The sequence below is a fragment of the Engystomops pustulosus genome, chromosome 8 (assembly GCF_040894005.1).
Source record: "Engystomops pustulosus chromosome 8, aEngPut4.maternal, whole genome shotgun sequence".
NCBI classification, from domain to species: Eukaryota; Metazoa; Chordata; class Amphibia; order Anura; family Leptodactylidae; genus Engystomops; species Engystomops pustulosus.
In genome coordinates, this window is record NC_092418.1 from 71,602,280 (window position 1) to 71,619,732 (window position 17,453).

The 17,453-nt window shown below is 40.5% G+C and overlaps 2 protein-coding genes across 8 annotated transcripts in view; one reads left to right on the plus strand and one right to left on the minus strand.

The window, feature by feature from the left end:
* The window catches only part of LOC140075369 (queuosine 5'-phosphate N-glycosylase/hydrolase-like), a 15,726-nt gene extending 14,375 nt beyond the window's left edge, over nt 1-1,351 (minus strand). Inside the window, exon 1 of one of the 3 annotated variants that reach the window (XM_072121163.1) lies at nt 1,069-1,351. The gene's annotated coding sequence lies outside the window, so the exon portion shown is untranslated. Of the gene's footprint in view, nt 1-308; nt 512-632; nt 1,029-1,068 lie in introns of those variants that run through there. The other 2 variants (XM_072121165.1, XM_072121166.1) reach the window with 2 other exon arrangements.
* Nucleotides 1,186-15,336, plus strand: ORC2 (origin recognition complex subunit 2). Of its 5 annotated transcripts, none has more exons than XM_072121157.1 (17): nt 1,186-1,339; nt 2,157-2,258; nt 4,230-4,379; nt 4,460-4,546; nt 5,274-5,366; nt 5,449-5,477; nt 5,812-5,869; nt 6,748-6,914; nt 6,995-7,093; nt 8,318-8,427; nt 8,751-8,883; nt 9,756-9,852; nt 11,728-11,874; nt 13,820-13,991; nt 14,200-14,261; nt 14,369-14,487; nt 14,717-15,336. In XM_072121157.1, exons 2-17 carry the CDS (start codon nt 2,165-2,167, stop codon nt 14,801-14,803), a joined length of 1,704 nt encoding a protein of 567 aa, XP_071977258.1. In that variant the 5' UTR covers nt 1,186-1,339; nt 2,157-2,164; the 3' UTR covers nt 14,804-15,336. The 5 variants fall into 5 exon arrangements, with proteins under 5 accessions (XP_071977258.1, XP_071977259.1, XP_071977261.1 ...); XM_072121158.1 differs by having other exon boundaries at nt 1,206-1,350; XM_072121160.1 differs by lacking the exon at nt 1,186-1,339 and adding an exon at nt 1,387-1,647.
* The last annotated feature ends 2,117 nt before the right edge of the window (nt 15,337-17,453 follow it).

A 17,453-nucleotide genomic window follows, 5' to 3' on the forward strand; every position in this document is an offset into this window, starting at 1 on the left:
AACTCCACATTGCTAAAATACTCCAGATACTTTTGAACAATTAATTTATAGGACATCAACTATCACATTTATTCTTGGTAGACTGCCCTGACCTGCTTCCTCATCTAGGTTCCTATGGGATGGCCAGATTCTTGTAAAAACAACTTTGTTAAAATATGCAAATGAGCTGGAGAGGCTCCAACCTACATCACCGGAGCACCTCTTGGCTCCACTGTCTAATAATGTATGCATGCCCCCACTGTCAATATTCTCCTCGTCCCAACCACTGATCCACAGACAACTGGCATGTCACCCACTCGTGATCATACTTTCCTTGCGCAGCCGGCTGGATACCAGTCCTTCTCTGATGAAGCAATTTCGAGTATGATCACACATTGGCGAGACTTGCAGACAGCTGGATGACGTTACTGGCGGTTTGCGGCGAACGGGACCAGGAGACTATTGAGACAGTAGGGACATGCATACATTATGAGGCACTTAGGAGATGTGGGAAGGATAGCATTTGCATTTTTTTATAGTTGTCCTTAGTGGAAAAGGGTTGCTCACGGACTAAACCAAAATTTTGCTAATTAGTCTAGTGCGCACCTCGTCTTAGAATTTATTTACTCCACCCGTTCCCATTTAAGTCCCACCTGACGCCTGCTTCATGCACTGTGTACAGGCAGGCCTTGTATCAGAATGGGGAAGAGAAGCCACAGCATCATTCTATATCACCGTAGTTAAATAAGTCCTGAGGAGCAAAGTTCCTCAGGAACTTCTTAGTAGAACACGTCCACCATCTGGAAGACGAATGTCCTTTAAGTCCAAATTTTCTAGAGCCACGCCCCTTTTCAGACAAGTTGTTAAAGTGCCAAAAAACGGTCTGAAACCCGCAATAAACAGCGCCAGTTACACAGCGTCCAACTAGTTATAGAAGCCCCAAGTCATGGAGCCTTCTCTATATGGATCTAAAAACATCAGACGCGTTCTTCTAACCGCCACGAGATTTAAGCCAAACCTAGGGCATGACAGGTCACTAACAAAACCCGCAGCCCTGCAAACAGCCACACAGTCACAGCGATCACCTACCAAACTTCCCAAATATGTCTCCTCCCACAGGGTACATGTGCCTCTAAGCCACACCTCCTTTGCGTGCGCACGCGGCCTTCGGTGACAACGTGCTATCTGATTGGATCAAGCAGTTTCCTCCGGTTTCACATAGCGTTCGTTCTGATTGGCGTACATGTTCCAAGCTGTGTGGGGATTGGCTGCTATGTTGTCGTTGGTTACTTGATTGGTCAGACTCCGAGGACGCTTCCCGGTGACGACTGGCTGGCGCGAAACGAAAGACTATCTGCCGGTAACAGCAAGGCGAGTGGGGGGAGGCGGTGATGACGTGTGTTGTAATGTGATGAACACTTCTCGGGTTGACATTCTTCCCTGCTACACGTGTAGTAGTTAGTGAGAGCGTCACTGCTCTATTTCCTGAAGTGGTGCATGCTGGAGATCATTACTGGGGAATTACCCATCGCTGTACATCTCAATAAAAACCACCCCAAAGAAACCCACTCGGTGCATTTCCTAATACCATTTTCTACAGTTCTTGTTTGTCAAAGGGGCGGAGCCCTACAGGCTTATATCCCACCTACAAGTAACGCCCAGATGTCAGTGAGTTCATTCAATTGGAATAACAGGAACAATAAAATGAAGGATCCTTTACTATAATAGCCGGGTCAGAATTGCGATGGATCCTCTGGGGTTGTGCTCATATTGTGAGGACTGGTTGGGCTTTCTATATGAATTATGTTATGTGATTCTGTATCCAAGCTCTATATTGTGCTGTTCACTATCCTGCAAATTCACGCCCCTAGCAGTGAACTTTGGCTACAATTGGCCAGGGGGACACCTATCACAGCCAAAATGCAGATGCGATCTAGTGTTTAGATTTGTGTAAATTCATTGACCTGCTACCAGGAGGTGTTTTGTCTGTACCAAATATGCTGACAATGTTGGACTGGAAAGGGACACATTATCACTAGAGTATCAAGAATAGATTAGTATCAGGGGAGATGGACATCCTCTTTAATATTATTCTGCCACGTGTGCTTATCTTATTGTAAAGTATTTTCTTATGTATCTTTTGTATCATTTATTATGTTTTATTAAATGTGTTACAGAGGGAGAAATGAGTTATGACTGTGAAAGAGGGAGCAAGAACCTCCAGGTGCAGTTTGTACCAGATGAAGACGTCTTGGAACATATTATTGATAAGCAGGAAGGTAAGGATGGAGCCATGGAGTGCACCTGTTCTGTGACTTCCCCTGTTATTTGTAGCCCTCAGATATTTCTATGGATGCCATATGTCACTACATATCTGGGTCCTCATTATAGAATGAGCCTGACAGTAGGACATGGGGTTGATACTGGTAGGGTTTATGGAAACGAAGTAGGTGTCATGCTTAAAAGACTGAAGAGGAGCACCCCAGGTATTTGAACTTGAAAAGCAAAGATTTGAAACAAACTTTAACTGCATTTTCCATCACTGTATGCATTCAGATTTTAGAACCCTAAAATGTATTTTCCATGTGGCCTTAAAGGGAACCTGTCACCAGGAATGTCATTTTTTGCTTGTTAAAGGTTTCAATAGCCCACTGCAGGCTATGCAGTTTTTAAAAATGCCTTTGTCAGTATTCCAAATCTGACAAAGGGAACCTGTCATCACGTTATTCACAAATGCAGCTAGTGGCCGTTTCCCATACACCCCTAGTAACTAATTGACACCCTTGTTTCAGCTAAAAATTGTTTCCCTCAGATTTTCATACATTAAACTCTATAATTTTATCTGGTGTCCAAGCATGTCTACAGCGAGTCTATCTCTGCATGCAGCAGTAATGTTATGTGACCAGGGTGGCATCGCAGGTCCTTTATCCTTCTAACATTAGAAAACTGTACACCAAGCATATATCTCATGAAATCAGAGCAAATCATATCACATGAAATCACAGCAGCCTCCATTGGAGAAGAGTAGAAGTCCATGCAGGCATTCATGTGCGTGGGGTACAGTTTGCTAATGTTAAGAGGCTAAAGGACCTGTAATGGTGTCACCCTGGTCACATAATATTAGACCACGTCCCTTGACTTGCTTTAAAGATGCTTAGATATCAGGCAAGTTTATAACTCTGATTTTGTGGGGATATGAGGGAAACCATTTTTAGCTAAAAGAAGGGGGTCAGATAGTCACTAGGGGCTCTATATGAACCTGTCCCTAGCTGTATTTGTGAAAAATGTGGTGTCAGATTTGCTTTAATTCACATTATCTGCTCCCTGCCAGCAACATGTGGTGAGTCCTTGGGGGTAGGCAGCTGGAACCTGGGTGGGGCACACTTACTCATGGATCTAGGCACTGTGGCTGTGCTAACCTTCTTATATTTGTTATCCATGGCCACCTTCCTTCTAAAATCAACTTTTACAATTATGCTAATGAGGATCTACCCTAGCACCTCTGGCTTTACAAGCTGTTCTACTGTGTCACCTGCTTTTGCAGCCCTTTTCCAGTGAGTACTTCCTGCATTTCGGTTTTCCCCTCACAGCTTATGAGAGTGAGATGCTAAGTGTTAGCTACTTCTCAGGTGGTTACTCAGAGATGATCTGCTTCATTGTATGTAGCAGCATAAGTTCATAAGCTTTTGTTGGTAATACATTTTTCTATAATTCTCATCTACAGAGAGTTACTCCATTCATTAGATTTTTATATGTATGTATGATGAATCTTTGTACATACACATCTCATTGATTCTATTATTCTGGTCACGTCGTTACATTGTGGTTGATACGTTTATGAAATCTACAAAGCTATTCATGTGCTGTAAAACACATTAAGGGCTGCCTCTCATTTAGAAAAATATATAGAACTATCTCCTTGCCTTTGTGAAGGTTATTTCCCATGCATTTAGCCACGATCACCTGGATTTCTTCATTCATTACCACAGCACGGCTGTGGGACATACTGTAACTCCCGGCTATTTTATATACAAAATCTATTTGTTTGTTTGTACAATCACTCCAACAGAGGTCCAAGGACAACATGGCTGCCATTTGTAGGAAATTACCTTCACGTGTATTCACCTCATTTTTTAAATAACAAACATTGCAGAAATGTGTTTTGTGTATAGATAGATGTAGTGGATGAATTGAATGAAATGTCAATGCAGAGATGATATTACCCCTTGAGGTTATAATTTCTATTTCAGGTGTCAAACTTCGGAACAGCACTGCTGCCCAGCGCTTAAGTAATGCCAAGAGCTTGACCAAGAATCTCAATTCAGATCATGCAGAGGATGAAACTTCAGAGGTTTGGAAGGAGAAGGATTACGTGGAGATCTTGGGAACGGATGATGGAGGTATGATAAACAAATGCTGATGCCAATTATCTGTTTTGCAATGAAATTCTAAAATAAGGCCTTTTCTTTTTTCCAAGCAGATGCCTTACGAGAAGGACTTGCAACAGGAGGGGGTGATGTGTATTCCTTCCAGACAGTAAAGCGCTCTCACAAGATGGCACAGCTTGGTAACTGCATATATAACTTTCAAGTCATTGCCACAGATTTTTATTTTTCATTTCCCTTTAAAATAAAAATAGATATTAAGGCTAGATTCACAGGAATGTGTGCCCACCACACTGTAATATGGGGAAAGATGGGACGTGTCCTCTTTTCCCCAGGTACAGAGCGGTACGGTTATGGAGGAATCCTGGGGTTCAGACGAGGCATTGTTGGCTTGGCAGTTGTTTGGGGTCACAGAACCTGCTTTGATGAACTGATGCTCCCCCTTCCTAGTGTCCTATAATAAAAGGTCATTAAGGAACCCCCAAAAAAAAGGTTTTTAAAAAGGAGGCCTCCTATCCTGAAAGCTTTTTTTAGTGAAGCAGGTTTTCTGGTCCAACATTCATATTGATGACTTTTTCTCAGGCCCCCACTCTGATCAGCTGTCTTTATTAGGTCTGGGTCCTCGAACCTAAACGTTGGACAAAGCAGGTAGCAAGAGACCCCCACAAAAAAACTGACAGGTCATCCGTATAAAAAAAATGTAAGACCTTACTATGATATTGGGAAAAGGCTGACTTCCCCCTTATGTTCTTTTTTTATTTTGGTAAATTTATTTGTGAATAAAACCTATTAAAAAAAGAACCAAAGAAACTTTTTAGCCAGATACACCAGAGAGTATCTGTAAACTTATTTTTAATATATAACCATAGAAGTGCTTTATAAAAAGTCTATTCTTTTCTATTATTTTAGCTTCAGAAATGGCCCGCACACCGGGTAAGACTGTGACTTTCTCCACACATGAGAGTCCAGAGGAGGCCACCAGTCCCCCTGCAAGCAGTAAGAGTATGTATTTTATATTAGATTGTTGTATTGTGGAAAATGGCCTGATTCATGTGTAAGTCATGTTTTTTGTTTCATTCTACAGAACAGTCCAACAATAAAACTCCTTCTAAGGTAAGCAAGTGTGCTGCCATATAAGCGTATAATGACCCATATGTTTTTTTCTTATATAAAATGTAGCTCCATTATTATAACAATTTCTTATATTGCACCAAAAAATCATTTTTTTTCTGCGACCATATTTAGTCATACTTGGCAGATATAAACCCCTGATCTCCGCACCTATTTTCCAAGTTAAATAATGAAAAATATCCTTTGTGTTTTTTTAAAATATATATCAGTGCACTAATGTTCGCTGCTCCGGGGAGCCGATGGGTGGCAGAGAAAGCATCTTCTTAAGACCCTGTTCACTGGCATGACTTCACATTTCCCATTGTTTTTATTGAAGGGAAAGAAACCTGAATTTATTTCCTCTACGCCCCATAGACTGAGGAAGAGGTTATCAGGTATAGTATATTTTCGTTTTCTTTCAATGTTAAGTACAGATTATCCATCAGTCTTGTATAAATCTGAGAGTACTTGCTGAAATCAGCCTCTACTTTTTGCTTCAATTTTTTTAATATTGCTCAGAGTTGAATGCTACCCCTTGCCTGGAGCATCATGAGCTAATGTACAATGAGAAAAGCAGCTAAAAGAAACTCATGTACTCTCATTATTTGTCTATCTGAACATTTAATATCTTATAATTGTTAAATCGGCACACCAGGCTAAGACTTGCAGTACTTTTTCTCATAAAAGGGCATTAACCACCAGGATGAAAGACTGTATGCAAATGAGACTGAGGGGCTACAGGCTCCTTAGGAGTTTGCATACAGTATTTCATCCTGGTGGTAGATGTCCTTTTAAAGAGGTTTTCTGACTTACCCCTTTGATGATCCATCTTAAGATGTTCTTGTGGTTGAGGTATCCTACACCCCTGCTGATCATCTGATTCAGGCAGAGCTTGGATTGTTGTTGAACAAGGGGAAAACTGGAAGCAGTCAGCTCTATTCCTTGTTTAGTGACCTGGATTTCTGCTCTTGTTGAAGTGCGTAGAACAGCTGGGACAGGGGGATCCTGGAGATCTTTCTTCACCTCCTCCTCAAGGTTGCCTTCCTTGTAGTGGTCATCATTCTTCATAGTTTTAAAGGTGTTTTATTTTTTTTTTTTTTATAATGTCCTCCACAAAAGCATATAAGTCATGCAAGAGGTGTCCACCTTCCTTCCTAAGATCCACCTAAACTAGACCTGTGTGAGGTTTCTCTTAACTTAATGTGGTGTCCACAGCTGTCAATGATAGGTTTTCTTAAAATTATAAATATGGATCCCTATTTTCTACATGCAGCTCCAGAACTAAGATCTGACAGTGAGAGTGACTACTCTGCTTCCGATTCTGATGAAGATATAGCTGATAGGCCAGCTACAGCAAAGACTCCAAGTAAAGTGTCACAGGTGCCAAGTGAAGCATCTCAGACTCCTGGTAAAACACCATCCAAAAGAGGAAAGAAAAAGGTACATTTTTCCCTAAATTAAACAGAAAATAAAAGGCAATATCTAATTCTGTATATAATCTCTACCTATTATAATTATAGAGCAACTTGGTAGAAGAGTACTTTGAAGCCCACAGCAGTTCCAAGGTCTTAACCTCAGACAGAACATTACAGAAGTTACAAACGCCAAAGTTAGACCAGGTATGAAGAATACATTCACATAGCAATTTTTTAAAAATGGCTGATCAGAACTAACAAAATCCACCAGCTAGTTGTCATAAAATCAGTGAGACTATGGAACATGCCTCAGCATGTTGTGAGTCTATATATTGGATAACTTCAAAAGGTGTGGATGACACTCGTAGTGGACCCTTTGACATAAGTCTAGATGCAAGCAGATGTTGCTTTCGTCTTTGTGCAATAACTTTTTTTTTTTTTTACCTGATGGTACAGTTACACTTTCACTTAAATGAATGTGTTTTTTTTACGGATCTGCATGGGGGCTGTAGAAAATTAAGCACATGTCCTATTCCTGTCAGTGTTTCTGTGTGAGACCTTCCTATAGAAGTCTGAGAATGGGGAAAAAATACTGAAACTAAAAGGATGTCATGTGTGAGTCGTCAGTATTTTCAAATCAGTTGGAATGTAACAAAATCATGTGACCTTTCAAGGAGATGAGATAAGTGACATTTAGCAGCCTTCCATTTCTTTTTGTGGATCTGCAAAAACAGATGACCCGCCAATTAGGCTCTCTTTGTTTTTGTGGCTATACAAGACCAATGAAATATGGACCACAAAACTGTACCATGTTTCTGTGCAGGTAGACCTAGGATTTTTTGCCTTCCTCTGGATCAATACTGTTAATTATATATTGGATATAATAGATAATACTTCAACCTTGTCTGCTCTGACTATATGCCCCCGAAGTACAGCTTTATTCTTAACATACATTTTTTTTTATTAGAACGACACACCACTTTACTGTGACTTTAGTAATGCTGTTCTTAGCTTATTAGACAGAGATGAAGCAGTTGCAGCAATTGTCGCAGCTGATCCGCTGTAGTTCTGGGAGACCCCACTAATGGATATTGTGGGGACTATCCCTAAGATGGTCCATCAGTACCTGGACTACAAGAAGATCACTTTCATAAACACATTGTTCTGTTTAAAACCACATGGTGTGATGCGGTATAAGCTCACTACAAGCTGGGAATACACACAATAGCAGATGATGGTCTTCACTTGCCTTTCCAAAAGCCCAGTGCATGCTAGGCTCAGCTAAGGTTTTTTTTTTTTTTTTTTTTTAGGTTTTTGTTTTTGAATGTGATGTGGGAGACAAGCCACAGTTGCCTATTTTTCAGCTGATCAAGGTATCTACCACATTAAAATATAACTCTTGCTTGTTTCCCCTGATTTTATCACTAGGAGACTTTGCGGAAGCTCCTGGAACAGTTCCCCTCAAAATTTGCAGATGATCTTAAAAATCTGACAGAAAAGCATGAGGCTTTATTCTATAAGTGGATGCTACAGCTTCAGTAAGTGACATAAATCATTAAAAGACATCCATAATAAGTGTTACGTGTCCATTACCTTGTCAGATGCACCTCGGCCCCCAGTCTTTTGTGTTCCGGGTTCAGTAGCAGGAACTTATGGTATTGTTGTAGGTCAGCACTCTTTGATTCTTCTCTAATCCATGTTCATTGGGACACTAGATCCACACATAGCTACCACCGATGTTAGATGTTAAAACCATTGTAATTGTAGCTTGCCATGAATAAGGTAAAGAATTGGGATCTGTTCACACTGAGCTGCACATCATGCAGTTTATCTGGGGTTAATTTTCCACTTTTTTTTTAAGCCTAGGCTTCAATATTATCCTCTTTGGCTTGGGCTCCAAAAGGAACCTCATGGAGAAGTTCAGGACAACTTTACTGCAGGATTCACTTCACATTGTCATCAATGGCTTTTTCCCCGGAATTACAATCAAATCAGTGAGTAGTTTTTAATATATTGAGCATTTAAGAGCTTTGTGAGCAAGTTACACACCTATATACTGAAGGCATCAAAACTATCAATCAACACGTAGAAATATATGAAATAACGTGAAATGAACTAACGTGGAAGTGTGTGTGTGTGTGTTAAGCAGTAACCAATTCAAAAGGCGGCTACTTTGAAGAACCTAGAATATAAGAACTATTTTCATTTGTTTCACACAGTATATAATTCCTCATGTGTAAATTCATAGTTTTGATGCCTTCTGTGTGAATCTACATTTTTTCTAGTCATGAAAATAAAGAAAACTGTGTGTGTAATATTCTGTATCTGCGAAGGGGTATGCTCCGAACTTCATGAGCACCCCAAGTTCTATGGCGGGCCCTGTCTGTTGCAGAATTGCGCAGTTATCCAGCAACCGTTCAGCTGTAACAAGTGTGCCGGTCATGCCTCCTTTACACCCCTCCAGACCCCCTTGGCATGAAGGCGGCATAGAGGGAATAATTGCAATCCTGTCAGTTCCCTTACCCCCAAATTGTGCTATTAAAAACTACATTTCATTCTATATAAAAACAAGACCCTATAGAAATATGGTGACAGAAAAATAAAAAAGTTGTAGCTCGTAGAAGACATTAAAACTGAAAAATAGCCTGGGCTCTAACCTGGAAAACTCCCACACCTTCCTGTGTAAACTTCAAGCTCTGTGTAGCGCTGCGTAATCTGTGTGAGCTGTATATATTGGTAATTCTCTATAGGAAGTCTGGCTGATTACTGGTGAGGCAGCATTTGAAGCCCACATATGGGTCCCTGTGTATGATGGAAATATTTCTCACCTGTTTTACAATGATTAGCTATTTGTGTCTCTCTGCAGATCTTGAACTCCATCACAGAAGAGGCACTTGGTCATACTGGAACATTTCGCAGTCCATTGGATCAAATGGACTTTATAGCACAGAGGTTCAAAGAAGGTAAATGAAGAGATATATATTGTGTGTCTGCAGCACAGAAACTATTCTTTATAAGGACTGTTCTCAGTCAACTGGATGTTTTTTATGATTGTGACACAAACATGATTGGTGACAAAAAAAGGTTTGCTGGTTTATATAAGACTTATCATGGTTGCAGCTATTTCTGAAAGGGGAAGTGCTAGGCTTTACTATATACTTTTTTAACTCCAGACTTTTACAGCACTTGCTGCATTACCCAGAGCTCACCTGGCTTGTGACTGTGGTCCTCCCAATTGGTGTTGAAGGCCTATGGAGATGTTGCTTTGCTGTTACAGCCAAGTACCAATGGGAATGTGTCAATTGAAACATATATTTAATTTTTACACACCACCATCTATACTTTTATAAAACGTTCCACAACCGGCAATTTTTGGATCCAATTACAGATTGAACACTACTGCCAATAGATGTCATTGCTTATTTACACCTCCTATCTCTTCAGAACGAGCCTAGAAATGTCTCCATAGACCTCAATCCTTGGCTCCAGTCAGTGTCTTTCAGCTTGTCACTAAATACTATCAACTGAGAAGAGGAGACAAGATGGTAGCCGCCATAAACGGGTACAGAAAATAGAAGGAACTGAATCTAAAATTAGAAAATACAGTATTTGGTGATACATTCCTTTTTTGTTTATTTTATCACTTCACACAGCCTTCACTTTTTTTAAGTATTTATACAACCCTGAGAACCCCCTGAGGTCTTCAGCACTGAGTATATTCTGTGTTTAATCAGAAGTTTTGATGTGATGGAACAATCAGTACACAAAGTCATTTAGCCTCCTAATAATTATCTTTATTTTAGAACATTACATAACGGCGGCAGCTGCCGATCAGTGACACTTCCATAATGAGTGTCTTCATTTTGGGCTTCTATTAAAGCTGTTTACAGTGATTTGGCGCTTAATGAGCTGTTGATCAGTGTGGCAGCTGTACTTCCTTCTCAGACTCTTCTAGTTATACTAGTTCCATAGCATCAATACTATTGTAATTCCATTCCACCATGTAGGAAAAAGAAGATTTTGATTTATTTTCGTGATATTCATTCCCCATCTGCAGACATCCCTGACCACTGGTGAAACTCTCTGGACGCTCTATTTTAGGCCCCTTTCACATGGCCGTTTTGGGGACGTATATCCGGCCACAATTTTGCTTCGGGATATATAAGTCCCTGTAGACGCATTTGGCGCCCAGCCGCAGTATGTTGCGCAAACACGTGTGCCGCCGTAGCTTGCACAAGAAAAATATAGCTCATGTCCTGTGCATCTCTCTCCATCGCTGTATGACACTTCATTGATATTTTTTGTTCCCATGACGGCACAAAATTTTGAGAATCCAATTGTCACGGGTAAAAAAAAAACTAATTTTGTCTGAAGTTACAATGATAAAATATATAATTATAAAAGAACCTATTGTGTGCGGAAACTTGGGTATTGCCTATATATACTCCCAGAAATTTCCAGAACAATTGCCTTGGAACTTTGTGCACACGCTGCTTGATTTAAAAAAACAACAATGAACAGTGAATGAAACGCCGTAGTGGTTCTATTTCTCTGTTATTCCTCTTGCGTGTGAATAAGTTAGATCACTGGGTTTGCCCATTCTCCCTGTCACAGGGGGTGTGTGCACATTTTTGTGCTGATTGGACAGTTTCAGTGTGTAAAGCTGATAACGCCCGGTTGTCAATTTATTAATATATGTCTTGTGAAGGACAGGTCCTCTTGATGCATAGTGCTTATGATTGTCTATTAACATGCTGTTGTAAGAAACTTTTACATGTTGGATGTTAACAATACAGCGGACAACTACTGTCTAATGGTGACTTTTCTTCAAATTTTAGAGCCCTCTCTAGAACTGTATCTCCTTATCCATAATCTGGACAGTCATATGCTTAGAGGTGACAAGAGTCAACAAGTACTTGGTCAAATGGCTTCTATCTCCAACATCCACCTCCTGGCTTCCATTGACCATATAAACGCCCCTTTAAGTGAGTATGTGGATGCTGTATTTCCTGGTTGCCGGATAACAGTCTGTTACATATTGCTCTGACCAGTAGAAGGATATGAAAAATAACTAGATTAAAATTGCTCAGTTAAGCTCACCCTGTTGTTAGAAGTCATAGGCTGCCCTTGTTATTTTCTATGGTCTGTAATATTTCTAGTCGGGTTGTGTGGATGCAGCTGTTCCACCCCTCCCCCTCCTAAGGAGAGCAGTTAGGAATGTGTGAGATGCAATACGTGAAATGTACATTCAGGTTTTTGGGGTTTGGATAGAATATAACAATTATAATAATATTATTTTTGTGATGTTTACACCACTTGTTATAAATGGCTTGGCTGGTGGTGCATAACTTATGGAAGCAGCATACCAGTCCACTATGTGGTCATTTTTACAAGGTGTATATTTTTATTATTTTCTTTTTTTTCACCCATACTTAAAGGGGTTGTCCACTTTCAGCAAAGAATTTATATTGTTTGTTTACGGAAAAATTATCCAATTTGCCAATATACTTTCTATATCAATTCCTCACAGTTTTTTTTAGATCTCTGCTTGCTTTACTTCTATAGAAAGCTTCTATGTTTACTCAAGTGAATATAATCTGTCCGAGTGATGTGATGGACAGGCAGGTGCGCAAGTCTTTATTATCACACAGTTACTATTACTCCTATTACTATGATAATAACGGCTCGTGTACATGCCTGTCCATCACATCACCATGGACTGATTATATTCACTGGAGTAAACATAGAAACTTCCTATAGAAGGACAGCAAGCAGACATCTAGAAAGCTGTGAGGAATTAATACAGTAGATTGGAAAATACTATACACTGCGCAATTCTTCACCAGACCGGGCCTGGCATATTAGAGCGTGCTGCGCAGCCATCCTGCTGGGAACATCAGGAGGCCAGGACATATTGAATATGGGGGCTTAATTAAGTTTGCTGTCTTCAAAATGACTCGCTGTTGTCACACCTGCCCGTTTGCAATCTTTTTTGTGACCTTCTTCCAACCCAGTCCACTTCACTTAATGCAACTTACTTCAGAGTTTATATCATGTGAATCCAGGTGTGATGTTTCATAAAGTTGCACTCCAGTCCCTTATATAAGAGAATCTTAGGAACCAGTAGCTTAAGACTTTAACTAAAATGTTTCAAATGCACTTGAGACATTAACACCTAAGCCGAATATTCAATGCAAAACAGGAAGGTGGAGTGTTATTTAATGACAGTGCTGCCTGTGCTGGCTTCTGATAAAGTCCCTCTGCTACAGCAGGTACATGAGGCATACGTACACCTCATGATGTATCCGCAAGTAGTTCTGCGCTAGATCCGACCTGGCTTAATTTTACTTAAAAACCTGCAGTGAATGGTTGCAGGCACAGGCCAGGAGTACCCACTCTGCAGGCAGCTGCCTCCCCTCATGCCCCCTCCACACCCACATGGCGTGGAGAGGACATAGTCACAAAACGAATTGCAGTATCTTTTTTTGTGCAAGAATTCACAATTATTTCATTGCTTCTATCCCAGAAAACTGGTGTAGAAGCACTGATAAATCTCCCCCTATGGGTCTATTCACATCTCCGTTAGGTGTTCTGTTATTCTCTCAAGTTATTGTAAGCCAAAATTAGGAGGGTGGAACACAAATAACAGGTACACATGTTTGGATTATGCCTTATCTATCTGGAGATTCTTGTTCTGTGTGTTTCACCACTCTAGTTATTGTGAGGCGAAAATAGAAGATATTAACTGAGCCTAATATGCTTCGAGTGAATGTTACTAGTACGTTCAGAGTAAATCAACACCCTAGAGAAGCTAAATGCAGAGTATCCTGAATACTCATGATAGTATAACTGGCAACTCATGATCTGCAATAGTAATGACAGTTTTCCTTCCACTAACTATTAAATATTCATGTTTATTTCTCTCTTCAGTGTGGGACCAGTCAAAGCAAAGCCTCTATAACTGGCTGTGGTATGAAACGACCACGTATAGTTCCTACATAGAAGAGACCTCCTATGAGAATTCATTGCTGGTGAAACGTTCAGGAGCACTGGCCCTCAGCTCTCTCACTCACGTCCTCCGCAGTCTCACACCCAATGCAAGGTACATGCAGCTGCACGGTTTTCTTGTTCTAAATACCAGCATCATGATGGAAGCTCTTATATACCTAGAGGTCAAATAAAACAGGGCTCTCAATTGCTGTTTTTGGTTCTATTGTCTTCTTGTAATAGAAGAAAATAGCTATTTTTTTGGCATGACCTACTCTTTCTCTGTAAATCCCTTTTCTCTAAAATCCTATCTTGCTCCTCAGGGGAATTTTCCGTCTGCTTGCAGAGTATCAGATGGCCAACAAAGACAACCCTTCATATACAGGTATGTGTTTTAGTTATGCGGTGTCCCATGTGACACTGTTGACATCACAATTTATATCACAAGATGTCCTTCACTTTTTCCATCCTTTTTTATTGACATTTCTTTAGGACTCTCATTTCAAGATTTTTATCAACAATGTCGTGAAGCGTTTCTTGTCAATAGCGATTTGACGCTGAGAGCTCAGCTGATCGAGTTTAAAGACCACAAGCTAATCCGAGCTAAAAAGGTAGTTTTTTTTTGCCTTGAGTTATTACAGTGGAGGGATGCAGAACAAATTTAATATGGAGATTCAACAATAAATGTAAAATCCACCATGAGGTATCGGGTGAAGCACTCAAATTCTATAGTCATATCATGTATGATGGGATTACAATACATTGTCACCTCCCAAGGGTGTATATTTTGGAGGTAAAATTGTTCTGTAGGTCTAAAGGTAATAAAATGTTGTATTACAGGGTCCAGATGGTGTGGAATATTTTACCATTGCGCTTGATTTAGGGACCTTAACAGATTTTTTGGACATGGAAGATAAGGAAGGTTGAAGAATTGGACATCAATAGAAGAATGGCCACTGTGGACTTTGCGATACACTGGGCCAGTGACCTGAGGAAAGAGCCTACAGTTTTTTGGCATCTGATATTGGCTGCTGTGCAGCAAATCGTCACCATTGGTTATGAACATGTTATGATGTCAGAACAGTTGGGAGCAGTTGTCAAACATGTGGTGCAAGGGAAGATAATGGATAGATAATGGAAATGAGAGAGCGAATCTGAGGAGTTGCTATCAGAGACTGCTCTACTCTTGCTGGCATCAGCTTTGCCAGCTGCCCGGTCACACTTTCCATAAGAATTATTAGTGTCATATCTGCCTGTATTACATGGTATCATGAGATAAAATTGGTATGTTTTGTATTGCTTTATGTAAAAATAGAATGAAAGGAAAAAAAATGCCATTTAGTAAGTAGTGAACAAATTTATTCCACAAAACTAAATATCTATCTGTTTGGCTCCTCCTGCTCTGTAACATGCTGGAAAAAAGAAAATTCTCCAGCATCCAATAAAAGCATGAAGTTTAATCCCTAACGTTTAAAAACTGCATATTTGAGCAACTAAGCACAAGTAGTGAAACTGTGCCTTGAATAAGGATGTTGGTGTCGAAACATGTAGGCGGGAGGCAGAGAACTACGAGTGTGAAGGAAAAAGCAAGGCTCATTGCCAGGGGAATAGGGCTTATTGAGGCACACAAGGCTCATTGCCAGGGGGATAGGGCTTATTGAGGCACACGAGGCTCATTGCCAGGGGGATAGGGCTTATTGAGGCACACGAGGCTCATTGCCAGGGGGATAGGGCTTATTGAGGCACACAAGGCTCATTGCCAGGGGGATAGGGCTTATTGAGGCACACGAGGCTCATTGCCAGGGGATAGGGCTTATTGAGGCACACGAGGCTCATTGCCAGGGGGATAGGGCTTATTGAGGCACACGAGGCTCATTGCCAGGGATTTAACTCTGCATTTAACTCTGTAAAGGAAAATGGCACTTTTTTGCCAATTTAAGAAATATAAAAAAATTCTATAAAAAGTGATCAAAAGGTTGTGCGATCCTAAAAATGATAACATTAAAAACGTCATCAAAAAACGTCACCACCCACAGCTCTGTACACCACAGTATAAAAAGTTATTAGCGCCAGAAGACGGCAAAATACTTTTTTTTTTTTTTTTTGTACAGGAGGTCTTCATTTTTGTTAATGTATGAAAACATTATAAAACCTATACAAATTTGGTATCCCCGTAATCGTACCGACCCAAACGATAAAGCAGACATGTCATTTAGGGCGTACAGTGAAATTCGTTAAATCCAAGCTCACAAGAAAATGGCGCAAATGTGATTTTTCACCAATTTCATTGCATTTGGAATTTTTTTCCCCACTTCTCTGTACACTGCATGGAATATTAAATACCACCATTTTGAAGTGCAGTTTGTTACCCAGAAAACAAGCCATCTCAAAGCTCTGTACATAGAAAAATAAAGTCATACATTTTTGAAGGTGGGGAGTGAAAAAAGAAAACACATAAACAAAAAAAAGGGCTGCTGCGGGAAGGGGTTAACATACAATGTTGTACTGTCCTGAAGGCAGCTCCGCTGTATTAAACATGGCCCTTAAGGGGGTATTCCCATTTCATCAAATAAATGTTAGTTTGTTTTATGAAAAATTATATAATTTTCCAATATACTTTCTGTATTAATTCCTCATGGGTTTTCTAGATCTCTGCTTGCTGTCATTCTATAGGACTTTTCATTGTTTATTTCTAGTGCACAGAAATCTGACACAGGTGCACGGCTTATTATAACATACAGCTCTGATTACTCTCTGATACTTGTGAGCTGTGCACATGTGTAACCATGGTCTGTCCACTGGAAATAGACATAGAATCTTGAAAACCATGAGGAATTGATACAGAAAGTACTGTATATACTAGAGTTTAAACCGAGTTTTTCAGCACAAGCATTTGGCTTATACTCTGGTAACTAGAAAAAAAAAAAAAACTGAGTACTCACCATTGTGACGCCTCGGGCAGGTCCTGTTCTGTCTTCATGTGTGCATATGTCAGCTCTAGGTCCACGACGGCTTCGTGTGCACACGGAGCTGTGGCGTACCTGGAGCCGGCACCTGCTTACATGAAGACAGAAGAGAACCTGCCCGGGGTGTTGGAATGGCGAGTACTCCGTTTATTTTATTTTTTGATGTGCTGGCCAAACTGCGGGCTGGCTTGCAGGCTATATACTTAAGGGGGCTGGCTATATACTGGGAGGATGTGACCAATGCATTTCCCACCCTAGGCTTATACTCAAGGCAATAGGTTTTCACAGTTTTTGGTGGTAAAATTAGGTACCTTGAGTATATACAGTACAGTATATTGGAAAATTGTATGATTAAAACAACATGAATTTGCCAAAATGGGAATACCCCTTTAACACCTTAGAGCTCTGCGCTGTACTAGTACAGAGCAAAGTACCGCTATTAGCGCTAGTATGGCGTAGAGCCGATCCTGTTTCGGCTCTGCACCAGAGCAGAGCCGGCATCAGGAGTCATGAGGTGTCAGCGATCATCAGCACATGGCATTTAAATGGCTGCAGGCATATTCACGCTGCTCGATCCTGCAGCTTTCCTGGGGGGGTTCTAATCGTTGTTA